Below are 15,629 nucleotides of genomic sequence, written 5' to 3'. Positions count from 1 at the left end.
AGCCCCCCGTTAGCACTCCTCACCGTGTAGGGGAGCCCCCCGTTAGCACTCCTCACCGTGTAGGGGAGCCCCCGTTAGCACTCCTCACCGTGTAGGGGAGCCCCCCGTTAGCACTCCTCACCGTGTAGGGGAGCCCCCCGTTAGCACTCCTCACCGTGTAGGGGAGCCCCCGTTAGCACTCCTCACCGTGTAGGGGAGCCCCCCGTTAGCACTCCTCACCGTGTAGGGGAGCCCCCCGTTAGCACTCCTCACCGTGTAGGGGAGCCCCCCGTTAGCACTCCTCACCGTGTAGGGGAGCCCCCGTTAGCACTCCTCACCGTGTAGGGGAGCCCCCCGTTAGCACTCCTCACCGTGTAGGGGAGCCCCCCGTTAGCACTCCTCACCGTGTAGGGGAGCCCCCGTTAGCACTCCTCACCGTGTAGGGGAGCCCCCCGTTAGCACTCCTCACCGCGTAGGGGAGCTCCCCGTTAGCACTCCTCACCGTGTAGGGCCCAGACCCCTGCCCGGAGCCCAAGCCAGCAGGGCCTCCTGCCTGCATCCCCCACACAGGCTGTCCACCAGGGTCCAGGGACAGCCTCGGGCACACAGCCTCCCAGAGCATGTAAGGCTGATGTGGCCCTTAGGTAGCAGCCTGTCCCAGGCTGTTGGTCTCAGACCTAGAGACAGTCTCAGCCCAGCCCCTCTGGGTCTCTCCAGAGCTGCCCGTGGCCCCAGAAAGCAGTCATTAGAAAAATGTCACGGCCGGCGTCTGAGGGCTCTGTGGAGGAGGTGCCCCGACCCCAGACTGAGACTTGCGTAGCCGTGGCCTCTCTGGGGCTCAGTCTGCATTTCTGTAAGACAGGAGTGAGTGAGGATGAGGGTGTCCGAGGCCCGCCCACCCGCCCGCCCAGCCTGCTGACCTCAGTAGCAGGAGGGGTTCCCTGCTGGTCCCCAGGACCGGGCTGTTCCCCCCAGACTCTGCTGGACCCATGCTCGCCGGAAGGGAAGTCCGTTGTCCTCATGAGAAACATTTAACCCTTGGGCACAGTCACCGTCCACCAGGTCAGGGGGTAGAGCTGCTGGCCTGTGAAGCCGCTGCATCAGAGTGTGCGAGCTGTGCCCACGCCCTGTCTCTCTGTCACCCTCGAGACCCGCGCAGGGGCTGCAGGCCCAGACACGTGCACCCTGGGGGTCCCAGGGGCTCGGCTGCAAGTCCCAGCGCCGCTCGTGCCAGGCCCTCCTCTGCCCAGGCCGTTGCCAACATCTGTCAGGATGACCGCCGGAGAGAGCTGAGGGCCTGAACCCTGGGCAGGCAGCGCAGGTGGCACCGTGGGGAGGCCGTCCTGCTCCCGCATCCCGCGTCTGCCCACCGCTGCCTCCGCATCACGGCACGGCGGCCGCTCCTAACACATTAACCGCTGGACGGCAGATGGGTGCTGCGGTGGGGGCGTGGGGCGGGGCCTGCTGCTGGCAGAGGAGCCCCTCCCCCCGGTGCTCGGCTCGCTCTTAGCCTAGGAGGGCAGGCAGAGGTCAGACCTGACGCGTCTACACGTGCTTCCTTGTCTGCTGTGTGGTGCTGGCTTCCGCGGGGACGGGTCCTGGCATCTAACAGATCGCAGCACCTCTGCTTTGGGGAGCGGGGTGGGTTGTGGGCCAGATCCCCGAGGGTCGCGGCAGGCGGAGGAGTTGCCAGGGCACCCCCCCCTGTCCCCCAGAGGTGGGCCTGAGCCAGAGCTGACCCCTTAGAGTGCTTCAGCCACCAGGGCCCTGCCGAACCTGCCCCCGCAGGCCCCCAGGACACAGGCTGCAGTCACAGCCAGGCCCGGGGCCCCCAGTGTCCTCCCAGGGATCCAGCCGCGCGTCCCGCGTCATCCAGGAGAGCGAGGAGTGGCTGCCACGTCTCTCCCCATCTCGGGGTCAGGGCCCTGCGTGGCCCAGGGGGTGGCACTGGACCCCCGTCTCCTGTCTCCCGGCTGGGCCCGCCGTAGCTCGGGGCCTGCTGGAGGGTGAGAGGCCTCCCCCACGCCGTCTGCTGCGTCTGGCCGTGGGGAGGAGCGAGATCCAGAGCCCATCCCTGGAGAAGGCGGGGCCGGAGCGGGAGGCCGCAGCCTCGGGGGCTGGGGCAGGCTCTCCGCCCTGCCCCTGCCCCATGGCTGCCTGTCCTCAGGACCCCCGGGGGGGCCCAGCAGGTGGGGTGCGGCGCGGGGGCGGTGGGGGACCCCGTGCTGGCTGTCGCCGTCCGCAGGCCTCAAGACCATCGTGGGGGCGCTGATCCAGTCGGTGAAGAAGCTGGCCGACGTGATGGTCCTGACCGTCTTCTGCCTGAGTGTCTTCGCCCTCATCGGCCTGCAGCTCTTCATGGGCAACCTGAGGCACAAGTGTGTGCGCAACTTCACGGCGCTCAACGACACCAACGGCTCCGTGGAGGCCGACGGCCTGGTCTGGAACTCCCTGGACGACTACCTCAATGACCCAGGTGGGGACGGCTTCCCGGGGGACGCTGGGCCCATAGCCCGGGGCCTGGAGAACAGGGAGGAGGGAGCAAGAGGAGGGGCACAGAGGGAGTGGCGGTGGCGTGGAGCCGTGCCTGGCTGGCCCTGGGCTCTCCCAGTGGGTGTCTGCACTCCCTGCCAGGATGCTGACCTGCCCCGGGCACCCCAGAGCCCTCTCCTCTGCCTGCCCCGTGCAGGCCAAGGGCCGGCGCCTCTCCTGCTCAGCGCTGTTGGGCTGGGTCAAAGGCGGGGCCCATCCCACCAGCACCACGCTTTGGAAAACGGAGGCACAGTTTCAGCGTGGCACAGCTGCGGAGGCTCAGCCGTGGTCAAGGGCAGCGGCTCTAAGACATCGGGGGCAGCGGCGTCCCCGGCAGGGCTCCAGAACACAGCCCTGCGGCTCTGCCCCAGGGTGCCGGGGTCAGCAGGTCAGCTCAGGCCCTGCCCTTGGAGATCTGCTCTCAGCACCGAGGCAGGCGGTGGGACCGACAGCTGGCCCACCCAGAGGAGCAGACAGGACCAGGTGTGCTGGGTCTCCCAGCCCCCTCTGAGCAGGCCCCAGTGTTGCCGTGGAGACTGGCCGGCACCCCTCCTACCATCGAGTGCAATGGCAGTGGCTCAGAGCGGGGCAGTAGCTGGCGCAGGCTCCACAGTGACTCAGCGACCGAGCAGCCACTCTGCCAGACCCTCACCTCCTGGTTCAAGGCCCCTCTGGGTCCTGCGGAGCCCCCTGAGTGGTGTGGGGCAGGGCGCGGAAGCTCCCCAGGGTGACAGCTAAGGGCCAGCCTGCCTGGGGCTTCCTGGGGCTTGTGAGAACGCGACGGGCACTGGTAGCAGAGGTTTGTACGGGGCAGGAGGAGGGCAGGGAGGCAGCTAGGGCGGCCTGTGCCCGACCAGACGGAGGGCGGGGCGGGGGGGAGGCGGGAAGCCCCCAGCCACGTCTCCGCCTCCCCGGAGCCCTGGTGTCAGGGCCGCTGTGCCCCTCACCCCTCGTGTTTCTGCTCCAGGAAATTACCTGCTCAAGAACGGCACCTCCGACGTGCTGCTGTGTGGGAACAGCTCCGACGCCGGGTACGTGGGCCGCGGCCGGGCACCTCGCCCGCAGAGGCCTCCTGTGACCTGCGCCTGCCCGGCTGCAGGCAGAGGCAGCGAGGCCGTGCCCAGGTCCTTCCCTGCCGGCCCCTGGCTCCCTCCACCACCCGGGTCTTCCTGGGGCCGCTCCCTCCCTGCCCCCACTCCGTCCTGCAGGGCTGGCTGTGGCCTGGCCCAGCAGCCTGGGCTCCCCCGAGGACAGGCAGGGACCAAGCGTCGTACCAGGCATGCCCAGTAGCTATGGGCGGCTTTGGGGCTCTGGGTCAGGGGGATTGGGCCGCGTGCACTCAACTTCCTGAACTGTGGACGGGCCCCGCCCCCGCCCCCGCCCCCACTCAGCGCCAGGGTCCTGCCGTGGCTCTGGGCTCATCCTGCTCTGTTCAGGCGAGCTCCTCCGCTTCCCCTGGTGCCCGCACTGTGCTCGGCTCCCTGTGGGTGGACGGGCAGGGGAGGAGACGCAAGCTGGGCCCTTGCACCCCCTGCCTGTGGGAAGAGACAGCTGCTGAGGAGGGGGTGTAGCCGGGGCTGGGTGTCACCTGGCAGAGAGATGGCCCCGGGAGCTCAGGGGCGTGTGCTGGGGTGCCCCGGGGGGCATGGGATGGGCCAGCAAAGGGCGGAGGGCAGGAGGCAGCGTCTGATTGGCCGCAGGACGTGCCCCGAGGGCTACCGGTGCCTGAAGGCAGGCGAGAACCCCGACCACGGCTACACCAGCTTCGACTCCTTCGCCTGGGCCTTCCTCGCGCTCTTCCGCCTGATGACACAGGACTGCTGGGAGCGCCTCTACCAGCAGGTGCGTGGGTGCCTAGCTCGGCGGACGGACAGCTCGCCACCGCTGAGAGTCGGGAGGCGGATGGGGAGCAGGGCTCCCCATGTCTGCAGAAGGGGGTCGGAAAGCAGAAACTCTTCACCAGTGCCCCAGGGCCCCTGCCTTGGTGGCCGACCCTCTGTGAGGGGACGGTCCTCCGACCGAGGGATGGGATCCTTTCCCTCCGTGGGCACAGTGCCTCCCAGCGGGGGAGGGGGCGTTGTCTGCACCGTGGGTGGGCCCGCGGCTCTGCATGAGGACCCCTCTTCCGCGGGAGGGGCTGCTGTCCCCCCCCCCCGGGCTGTGGGTGTCTGAGTCCCTGGCATGGCCACACCGGGTGTCTTAGGCCGAGACCCTGAGGGGCCTCAGTGAGGGCGACCCAGGTGACCTGCCCCTACTGCCCCTTCCCCGAGGGCTCGGTGAGGGTGACCTGGCCCCACTGCCCGTGCCCCGAGGGCTCAGTGAGGCTGACCTGCCCCCACCCCCCCCCCCAGACGCTGCGGTCCGCGGGGAAGATCTACATGATCTTCTTCATGCTGGTCATCTTCCTGGGCTCCTTCTACCTGGTGAACCTGATCCTCGCCGTGGTCGCCATGGCCTACGAGGAGCAGAACCAGGCCACCATCGCGGAGAGCGAGGAGAAGGAGAAGCGCTTCCAGGAGGCCATGGAGATGCTCAGGAAAGAGCACGAGGTGGGGCAGTGCGCCGTGGAGCCCGCTCCCCTGCCGCGGGTGCTCCGGGCCGGGTGCACGCTGGGGGAAAGCCGTGGCTCCTGGACCAGGTGGTCCCGGGGGCTCAGTGCACACTGGCTGCAAAAGACCCGAGGATCCAGGGAGGGCCAGCTCAGAACGTACGTCCTGGTGCTGCTGCCCCACAGGGTGGACGCCGCAGGCCAGGCCAGGCCAGGCCTATTTGCTCGTCTTGCATCCCATGCCGCCGCCTCCAGGACTCTCTTGGCTGGCTGAACTTTCTGGAAGCTCCCTGCCCCCTAGTTCTGCCACCTCCCCCGTGCGTGCTCCCCCCACCCCGCGCGCTTCCACGAGCTGCAGCCACCCCCACTTCCGGCTTTCTGCAGACACACGGGGCCACCCTGAGGCCTCGTGTCGGGACGAGGTTGCTGAGGGCCACCTGCCCGCCTAAGCCTGAGGCCGCTCGGGCTCCCAGCCACCGGCCCTTCCGCCTTCACCTTCCCCAGGCCCTCGCCATCCAGGGTGTGGACACGGTGTCCCGAAGCTCCCTGGAGATGTCCCCGCTGGCGCCGGTGGCCAACCACGAGAGAAGGAGCAAGAGGAGAAAAGTGCTGTCTTCAGGGACAGAGGAGTGTGGGGACGACAGGGTCCCCAAGTCTGACTCGGACGACGGCCCCCGAGCCCTGGTAATCCCCGGCCGCGCCTCGGGCCTGTCAGGGTGGGTCTGGCCTTGGACATGTGTGGGATGTGGCCGCCGCCCTGGGGGACCCTGCAGGGGCACCCCTGCCCTCCCCACCCCGTTTCCCCTGGTGGTTTTCGGAGTGGAGGAGCTCAGGCAGGTGGGAACGGTGTCATGACACCCCCAGCCTGGCTCGTCCTCGGGCGCTGGCGCTGGGGCTGCTCACAGCCCACGGGCGTGCTGGGGCCGGGCCCGGCTGGACACCCCTAGCCTTCCCGCGTCCTCGGGCCCCTCACCAGGCCAGCTTCCAGCTCGAGCCCCAGCAGAGGCAGGATTCCCCGAGCCCCACACCAGCCTCCCTCCAGGTGGCCCCGGCTCTGCCCGCCCGGCCCCTGCGTGGGGCCTGCTGGGGCCCGAGCGAGCCGTCTGCTCACGCCTCGTCTTCCCGCACCCTCAGAATCACCTCGGCCTCCCCCGCGGCCCCAGCAGGAGCTCCGGGAGACCGCGCTCCAGCCGCGGCAGCCTCTTCACCTTTCGCCGGCGAGACCTGGGCTCGGAGGCGGATTTTGCCGACGATGAAAACAGCACAGCAGGGGAGAGCGAGAGCCACCGCACGTCCTTGCTGGTGCCCTGGCCCCTGCGCCGGCCCAGCACCCAGGGACAGCTCGGTCCCGGCCACGCCCTCAACGGCAAAAGGAACAGCACCGTGGACTGCAATGGGGTGGTCTCCCTGCTGGGGACGGGCGACGCTGAGGCCACATCCCCAGGGAGCCACCTCCGCCGCCCTGGGGTACCGGAGCGTCCTGCGGACACGGTGAGCCAGCCCCACGGGGCACGTGTGGTCTCCCCGAGTGTCGGCAGTGCCAGGCCCACAAATACTCACTAGATCGTGGTAGGCCCCAGGGGTGAATAAGCCTGAGCTGCCACGCCCTTGGGGACAGACGGAAGCCACAGCAGGGAGTCCGTGGCGCGAACAGGGCAGGGCGTCTCACAGCTGGTAGGACACGGGCATGAGATGCATGGGGTGGAGGCCCCTTGGAGTCGTGGTCCCGGGCAGGCACCCCTGGGGGGCCTCAGAAAAGGTGAGTCTCCCCTAAGTGTGGCACACTCCCCTGCTTAGCAGCTGGTCACTCAGTGTCTGCCCAAGTCGCAAGGGCTGGGGGAGGGGAGCCCCGGCCATGGGAAGACCCCAAAGACACAGGGGCAGGGTGTAGGAGGGTGGTTAGAGACCAGCTGTGATCTCCCTACCCTGAGCCTCAGGGACAGGCTGACGTCGGTGGAGCAGTGTGTCTGCTGTCCAGACCTCGTCCTGATGCACAGGCGGGCAGGGAGGATAGCAGGTGCGAAGGCCCTGGAGCCAGAGCCCGCCTCACCTGGGGCCTGGCGCTGCCCTGAGCTCAGTGTGGCCGCAGCCGAGACGGGGAGGGGAGAGGAGCTGGAGTTAGATCAGAAAAAGGCATCGCGCGCCCAGGGCCCCACGTGAAAGGGCCATCCAAGATCCCAGCTGACCCCTGGTCCCCCCGGGGCTGTAGGGAGCTGGAGGACGCCTGCCAGGGAGACTGTGGGCAGCACCGGGGTGGGGGGCTGGCGAGGGAGGGCGTGGCCAGATGGCCGCTGCGGCTGCGGCTGTGGCTGTGGCCATGGCCATGGCTGTGGCACTCTGTGGGGTGCATCCGCCTCTCTGCTCCGTAGAAGTGGAAACAGTGCCGGTGGTGGTGACGGCTCAGCGAGTTCAGGCAGCTCAGGTGCCCCACACTCAAGTCGCTGTTCTGTGTTCTTGGGGTGCTGGGGCCCTCCCACGCCTCCACCGCAGAGTGTAAGGGGAGGAGCCGGGGACCCAGGGCAGGCAGACCCCAGCTTCCGGCTGGCACCGCAGAGGCCCCTGCCTTCTCCTGGAGGGTGGAGCCTCGGCGTCCGGGAGCACCCGGCCAGGCAGGTGCAGCCGAGAGCCTCAGCCTGATGGAATCGGGTCAGCAGCCGAGGAGCGCTAACAGAATTTCCTAATCTCGTTAGCGAGCAGATCAGCTCCTTGTGCTGCACAAGTCGGAGGAACCCAAGTTCAAGCACTTCATTACCGGGAACTCTGACTTCCCCGTTCTCACTTCTGTAGGGCCCATCTGTAACCTAAAGGGATTAGCGGGCCGAGACACGGGGTCATTTACAAAGCTAAAGGAATTAGCGACCCGAGATGGAGACATTTGAAAAGTCAAGGGTATGAGCGGACAGCCCAGGAACGCCTTCCCCGCTCCTGGCCTGAGAACAGCGTCAGGCCTCGACGGGGGCGGGGCGGGAGGGGCCGGGCACAGAGCACTCCCGTTCTGCGCATCCGCACTGGGAAGCAGGGGCTGGCGCTGACCGTGTTCTTGGCTGGCTGGGGTGCCGGTCCCCAGGGCCAGCCGGGCTGGAGGAGGCATGGCGACGGCCTTCTTTCCCTCCTTCACGCTCTTGGCCCCTGGCCACCTGCCAAACTGGGGGCAGAGCTGGGACCCGAGGCCACGCCTCCTGACAGCATCCGCCTGCGTCCTCCTGCAGCGGCCTGGAGTGGGGTGCCAGGCTCCAGGACTGAGGCCGCGAACAGAACAGGCTCGGTCCGTGCCCTCTTGTCTGCCTTGGCGCGTTCTGGAATGCTCTGGGAAGGCCTTCCAGGGAGGTGCCGTTGAACCGGACAGGGGAGTGGTTTTCAGGAGCACAGAGATGCGGAGCAGTCCCGTCCTGGGCAGGGGCACGGCAAGTGCAAAGGCCCTGGGGCTGGCAGGCCCGGTGAGGGGAGGCATTCGGGAGCAGCTCCAAGTGGGGAGGTGGCAGGGACCCCGGGGCTGGGGGGGAGGGTTCAGGCGTCCCCTGAGCTGACTCACTTGTTAAGGGCCCCTGGTGCACGCAGAGCACGGGCAGGAGTGGGAGGGAGGGAGGGAGGGAGGGAGGAGCCGTGCGGGGCTGCTGCAGAGGTCCAGGGAGGAGGCAGGCGCCGATGTCTGTGTCGGCCAGCAGAGACGGCGGGCGGCTGTGCACTCACCGCACCACGTTGCCACGCTCGCCTCCCGCAGGCCGCAGGCACCTGGGCTGGGCTGCACCGCCACCACGGGTGGGCTCGGGAGGGCTCTCCACACTTTGTCCTGCAGCTGCTGCCTGGGGACGCCCTTTTATTATTCTTTAAATCATCCCGATACAGCATAGTATCTTTCTTAAGATTGTTTGGGTGAAGGAATTAGAGAGAGGGGGAGAGAGAAAGGTCTTCATCTGCTGGTTCACTCCCCAGATGGCCACAAAAGCTAGAGCTGGGCCAGGAGCCAGGAGCTTCTTCCCGGTCTCCCACGTGGGTGCAGGGGCCCGAGGCCTTGGCCCATCTTCTGCTGCTTTCCCAGGCCACAGCAGGGAGCTGGATCAGAAGAGGAGCAGCCGGGACTTGAACTGGTGCCCATGTGGGATGTGGGTGCCGCAGGCAGAGGCTTAGCCTGCTACGCCACAGCGCGTAGTAGGGGCCTCTGCGGTGCCAGCCGGAAGCTGGGGTCTGCCTGCCCTGGGTCCCCGGCTCCTCCCCTTACACCCTGCTGTGGAGGCGTGGGAGGGCCCCAGCACCCCAAGAACACAGAACAGCGACTTGAGCGTGGGGCACCCGAGCTGCCTGAACTCGCCGAGCTGTCACCAGCACCGGCACTGTTTCCACTTCTACGGCCCCGTGGGGCTGCTCCTTTTGCAGGGAATTCCCGGCACCCGCAGCGAGGAGAGCATGTCTGCCCTGCCGGCTCGCGCCCCACTGGCCAAAGCCAGCCACCCTCACCCCAGCCGCGGTGCAGGAGAGGGAGTGTGGAGTGACGCGTGACCCAGGGAAGGAGCGGGGGCGAGGCTGGGAGAAGCTAAGACATGCGTGTGCGCTCTGTGGGCCAGACACGGGTGGCACTGGGCCTGTGGCCCTCCTGGGTGCTCCCTGTCTGTTACGTCCACGCCCTCCTGAGTGACAGTCTGTGCCACGCTGATGGCCCAGGCCCGTGGTCCCGCCTCCCTCCAAAAATGACAGGGCCTCGGCTCCATGGGGCAGCTTGGGGAAGCCTGGAGGAGGCCGAAGCCACGCCCCCGGCCAGGACACTCCCCATCGCGGTTTCCCGCCTAGGTCCTTTTGCTTATGAACACAGTGCGTGCACGTCGCAAATAAATGCAAGCGTGCAGAGCCCACGGAGTGCAGAGCCCACGGCCTCTCCCACCCTCCCACCACGAGCCCGTTCCCCACACGCTGTGTCCCCCTTAACATCCGCGTTTGTCCTCCCGATGTGCGTGTTTTCCATCGGACTGTTTGTCTTGGAGACACTCCCACGAGAGCGTGCGCGGAGCGGCCTCGCTCTGGCCCTGTTGGAGTCAGATCAGATCTATAATTGATTCTAACATTCTGCCTATTGATTGCTTGTCTCGTGTGTGTGGTAGGAGCAGTGCTGCCATCGACGACATTTACGTGTATTTTGGGTGCACGTCTACAATTATTTATGAAGTCAGATTACTAGACGAGCAGCTGCAGGGCCAGTTAAGCGTTTTCTGGGTAAATGCAGCCAAACTGCCTCCCCAGGCCCGTCCAGGCCTTGTGCTTCTGTTCGATTCGCGGCAGCCGAGAGCGCTCCGGGCTTCTGTTTCAGCGTCTTTCTGCTGTTCACCCGGGGGAGCCCGTGGTCAGCTGAGACCCCCCGGCCACTCCTGCATGCACTAATGGGCATGACAGCATCGGGGCAGGACGGGCGTGTGGGGCAGGCGGACGCCTGGCCACACTCAGGAGCCACCACCGATGGGAGGCGGAAGCAGGGGTGGGGTAGGAAGGAGATCGCGGGTGCAGGAGGCATGGGGTCGTTGTGACCAGGGGAGGAGTTGACCTTGGGCTCTGTAAGCCCAGCATCCACCGTCCGTCCCTCTGCTGTGCCTCCGTGGGTCTGGACCAGCTGCCCAGCAGCGACGGCCCCAGGCTCAGTGGGGAGTAGGGGACAGGCTGACACGCGTCTCCTGGTTCCCCCAGACCACGCCTTCGGAGGAGCCAGGTGGGCCTCAGGTGCTGAGCCCGCAGGCTCCAGGTGTAGACGGCTTCGAGGAGCCAGGGGCGCGACAGCGGGCCCTGAGCGCCGTCAGTGTCCTCACCAGCGCCCTGGAAGGTCAGTGCTCCCCACCCCGCTGCAGGCGCCTCGCCCCGCCCCAGCCTGCCCCAGGCCTCACCCTGCCCAGCTGCTGGGCCTGAGTTGGACATGACAGCCGTCCTGGGTTCCACGCCCTCGCCCAGCCCAGGGCGTCTGTCATCTGTTGCACCTTGCTTTCCCCCGGGTACCCGCTTGTCTGTGTTTCTTCCAGACGGCCACAGTGTCCTGGCCTGTCCCAGGTATCTCCACCCCGGCCCCGGCCTGCCCAGGCTTGTATCGGCCCCAGCCCGTCCTCACGCCTCTCCAGGTCCCTGTCGGACCATCCCAGGCCAGCTCACCCATGCTGCGTAGCCTCGTGCCAGCCACTCCTCCCAGCATCCCCCAGCTGTCCCACCAGCCCCACACCTGACCAGGCTGCCCTTGGCGCCCTGCCCAGATGTTTCTCATCTGCCCCAGGCTTGCCCATCTGACCTGACAGGCCCCACACGTCCACATGTTCCAGTCTTTCCGCTGACTCTGGTCATTTCAGCCGCCCTCCTCCGAGCAGCCCCACATCTCCATGGGGGCCTGGTCCCCGGGGGCCCACCTGCGTCCCCACCTGTCCTGTCCCAGTCTCCCGTGTCCTTCGCCTTCCCTGCCCAGTCCCTGTCCTGTGGCCTTGCAGCGGGCGGTGGCTCTTTTCTGGGACGGCACCAGATGCCAGGACGCGCCCAAGCAGACCCCTAACCCCCGGCTGTGCCCGCAGAGCTGGAGGAGTCCCGCCGCAAGTGCCCGCCGTGCTGGAACCACTTTGCCCAGCGCTGCCTGATCTGGGAGTGCTGCCCGCTGTGGCTGGCCGTCAAGCAGAGAGTGAAGTTTGTGGTCATGGACCCGTTCGCCGACCTCACCATCACCACGTGCATCGTGCTCAACACGCTCTTCATGGCGCTGGAGCACTACAACATGACCACCGAATTCGAGGAGATGTTGCAGGTCGGGAACCTGGTAAGCTCGCGGGGCTCCCCCGGGAGGGCGCGGCCCGCGGAGCCTGCACGCGGAGCACCTTCTGAGGGCAGAGGTCCGTGGGTGACGCCTTGGCGGAGGGAGGGAGCCCGGAGCAGCTGTTAGGAGCTGAGAGAGATGCACTGGGAGTGGAGACTGGGGTGAAAGGTTTATGAAGGTGCCCAGGGGTCACCGACACCGAGCTGGGGTGGGCCGCCACTGTGCAGCGAGCAGAGGAGGGGGACGTGCACGGAGCTTGCACAGAGGAGCGCCAGCACTGTGTGACGGACCAAAGATGGGTGGGTGGTGGGAGGGAGGGGGCGAGGGAAATACAGGAGTACAGGTGGGTGGGGCATGGGCGGGTGGATGGGCGGACAGGTGGACAAGTGGATGAATGAATAGGTGGACGGATGGAAAGACGGTGGCCATTGAATGGGTGGATGGATGTGTGGACGAATGCATGAATGGGCGGGTGGTGGACGGGTGGGTGGCTGGATGAATGAGCAAACAGTAGATGGATGGGTGGTGGACAGGGGGTGGACGGATGGAAAGACGGTGGCCACTGAATGGGTGGATGGGTGGGTGGGTGGTAGACGGGTGGTGGACGGGTGGGTAGATGGATGGGTGGATGGATGCATGAATGGGCGGGTGGTAGACGGGTGGTGGACGGGTGGATGGATGGATGGAAAGACAGGTGGCCACTGAATGGGAGGATGGATGTGTGGACGAATGCATGAATGGGCGGGTGGTGGGTGGGTGGATGGAATGAGTAGATCAGACTGGAATTCTTACTCAGTTCTTGTTAACTCTTGGTCTCAGTAGTGGGCAGAGTGAGTATTTGTTGAATGTGATAAGTGTAAGATTAGTGTGGTGACATTAGCCTCCTGGGGAGCTAATGAGGGTTGACTAAGATAATGCGCAAATGCGCTTGACTGGGAGTTTGATAAACAATAAGCACTCAAAGTAGATGGTGGCCGTGGGATTACCGCTGTTAGAGGACTGACCCTGGAAGTCGGAACGTTCGGATTCGCACTCTGGTTTTCCTTCTTGAGATAAAATCGCTCCTGTCTCACCATGTATACGGGAGCTGAGCCCGAGAGACGAGGGCGGTGACACAGGAGGGCGTGGTTGGACGGTTGGACGTGAAGCCGCTGTCTCTCGACTCCTGCAGGCAGGGCCACGGTGGCGCTCTACTTGTGGACAGGGTCAGCCCTTGTCCGGGGGCCCTAGAGCAGGCCGTGGTCATCCCAGACACGACCCCTGTTGGGTCTAAGCCCTGGCTTACGAAGAGCCAGCCCTGTCTGGGCGCAGCTGCTCAGGCGGCCCCCGGGGCAGGCGGGTCTCCCACACCAGGGAGTTGGGGGTTCTCTCCTCTGAGCTGCTTTCCAGCCCCAGGACTCGGGTGGTTTTCCGCAGCAGACAATGTTCTCGTGCCCTGTGCTGTGACGGTCCTGTCCCCTGTGCTGTGATGGTCCTGTCCTCTCTCCTTCTGTATGCAAACAAAAGCGAAAGCCGTGTCTGGGTGTGCAGGCGTCTCTGGCGCTGTTGGGAGAGTTGAGTGGCCTTCAGATGGTGGCCGCGAGGTTTCATTGTCGGTGGTGGCGTTGAGATGTCACCGTGGCGCCGGTCTGAGCAGCGGGTCAGTGTGGTAGGAGCACCAGCGGCCCCGCCGGCTCCTTGCGTCGTGGTCAAGTTGCACTCGTGTTAAACATGTGGCTCGGCTGCTGCTAGCAGGCGGTGTAGCTGGGTTACACTGGGTCTTGTTCTGTTTGGAGAGCACGCTGTTAGTACCTCCGGCTTTTAGTTTCTTGCGCTGAATATATTATAGGTGATTTAAATATTAAATACAAAAAAGACCACAAAATAAACATGCACAAACAATCCTGGCATGGCAAAGCCTTTTTTTAAGATGTATTTATTTATTTGAAGGCAGAGTTACAGAGAGACAGAGGCAGAGGCAGAGAGAGGGGGGGGGGTCTTTCATCTGCTGGTTCACTCTCAGGTGGCCGCAACGGCCAGAGCTGCGCCAATTCAAAGCCAGGAACCAGGAGCTTCTTCCAGGTCTCCCACACAGGTGCAGGGCCCAAGGACTTGGCCATCTTCCACTGCTTTCCCAGGCACAGCAGAGAGCTGGATCAGAAGTGGAGCAGCCAGGACTCAAACCAGCGCCCATTCGGGATGCCAGCCCTGCAGGCAGCGGCTTTACCCGCTACACCACAGCGCCAGCCCCAGGGAAAAGCCTTTCTAAACTTGCTCCAGAAACAGACCGTACAGGAGAATACGGGTAGATTTGACTCGAATCATAAAAAAAGGTCAAAAGCAGGCGAAGCTACTACCCCCAGGAGGACTATGGACAAGAAAGCCAGAAAAGTTTCCTGTCGAAAAGCAATTAAAATATAACCGAAAAATGCAGCAAACGTCTTTTGAAATGCAGAGTTAAGTGCATGAGAACAAAACAGTCCCGGAGGCCAGACGCAAAGAGGGACTTAAAAACCCAGCGAAGCACCGGGAAGGGCTCTGTGGTGACACCGGGTGGGGGAGGGTAGGTGAGGGGTGCTGACCTGGTGGCCGAGGATGGCTTTAGTCAGTGCAGAGAGATGAGACCTTCCGTCTGTGGACAGTGGAAGTAGGAGATGGAGCTGAGGAACTCAAATGTTTGCTGGATTTTTATTGTTCTAGCCCCCTCCTGCAGTGACCCGCCCTGTCCTGTACTCAACCCTCCTGCACTGACCCCCCTCCTGCAGTGACCCGCCCTGTCCTGTACTCACCCCTCCTCCTGCACTGACCCCACTCCTGCAGTGACCCGCCCTGTCCTGTACTCACCCCTCCTCCTGCAGTGACCCACCCTGTCCTGTAGTGACCCCCCTCATGCAGTGACCCGCCCTGTCCTGTACTCACCCCTCCTCCTGCACTGACCCCCCTCCTGCAGTGACCCGCCCTGTCCTGTACTCACCCCTCCTCCTGCACTGACCCCCCTCCTGTACTCACCCCTCTCCTGTACTCACCCCTCCTGTACTCACCCCCCTCCTCTGTGACCCCCCTCCTGCAGTCACCCCCCGGTGACCCTCCCAGGGACCCTCCTGCTCCTTCCATGACAGCTTTAACCCTTTCCTGAGGGCAGTGCTCCCACGGCCTCATCACCACCCAGAAGCCCCGTCCCTGATACCAAGGACAATTCCGCATCAGCTCGGTGTTGGAGAAAACCCCCAAGCCACAGCCTGGCATCCGTTCAGTGAGGTAGTGAAGAGCAGTGCCCGCCTGGCGCTGGGAGGTGACAGAGGAGCGTGTGCCCGCCTGGCGCTGGGAGGTGACAGAGGAGCGTGTGCCCGCCAGGCGCTGGGAGGTGACAGAGGAGCGTGTGTCCGCCAGGCGCTGGGAGGTGACAGAGGAGCGTGTGTCCGCCAGGGCAACGGGAGGAAGCTTGTGACGAGGACTTGGTGCACACAGGTGTGGGGTCCATTGTCCGGAAGTCTGCGAACGACGAATGAGCTTATGAAGTGATCACGGGGGCCATCACTCGACCCCCCTGGGGTGGCCAGCCTTTCTCCCAGGCCAGGCTGGGTTCCCCACAGTACAAAGCTTCCAAGGAGCCAGTCCACCCGAGCCACAGACACACACACACACACACACACACACACACCCCTCTCACAGGTGTCACATGGTAGAACTGCCGGCTGGAGGTGCTAAGTAACAATGTTCGAATCAACCAAAGACATAAAAGAAAGAATCAGAAACACAAGAAAAGAATAAGACAACCTTTTGAGGAAGAGCCAAATCAAATACTAGGAATGAAAAATCTAGCCA

The 15,629-nt window shown here is 64.9% G+C and overlaps 1 protein-coding gene across 8 annotated transcripts in view; it reads left to right on the top strand.

Moving 5' to 3' along the window:
* SCN5A (sodium voltage-gated channel alpha subunit 5) overlaps positions 1 to 15,629 on the top strand; it is a 79,908-nt gene that overhangs the window by 30,147 nt on the left and 34,132 nt on the right. For 7 of the 8 annotated variants that reach the window (XM_070073051.1, XM_070073045.1, XM_070073049.1 and 4 more), the window contains 8 exons: positions 2,225 to 2,455; positions 3,479 to 3,542; positions 4,212 to 4,353; positions 4,863 to 5,060; positions 5,564 to 5,743; positions 6,194 to 6,550; positions 10,730 to 10,862; positions 11,590 to 11,828. In XM_070073051.1, the coding sequence (XP_069929152.1) occupies positions 2,225 to 2,455; positions 3,479 to 3,542; positions 4,212 to 4,353; positions 4,863 to 5,060; positions 5,564 to 5,743; positions 6,194 to 6,550; positions 10,730 to 10,862; positions 11,590 to 11,828 (1,544 nt within the window). The remainder of the gene's footprint in view (positions 1 to 2,224; positions 2,456 to 3,478; positions 3,543 to 4,211; positions 4,354 to 4,862; positions 5,061 to 5,563; positions 5,744 to 6,193; positions 6,551 to 10,729; positions 10,863 to 11,589; positions 11,829 to 15,629) is intronic. The other variant, XM_070073050.1, reaches the window with a different exon arrangement.

This window comes from Oryctolagus cuniculus, chromosome 4 (assembly GCF_964237555.1).
Source record: "Oryctolagus cuniculus chromosome 4, mOryCun1.1, whole genome shotgun sequence".
NCBI lineage: Eukaryota > Metazoa > Chordata > Mammalia > Lagomorpha > Leporidae > Oryctolagus > Oryctolagus cuniculus.
This window is presented reverse-complemented; position numbering and strand designations above follow the sequence as displayed.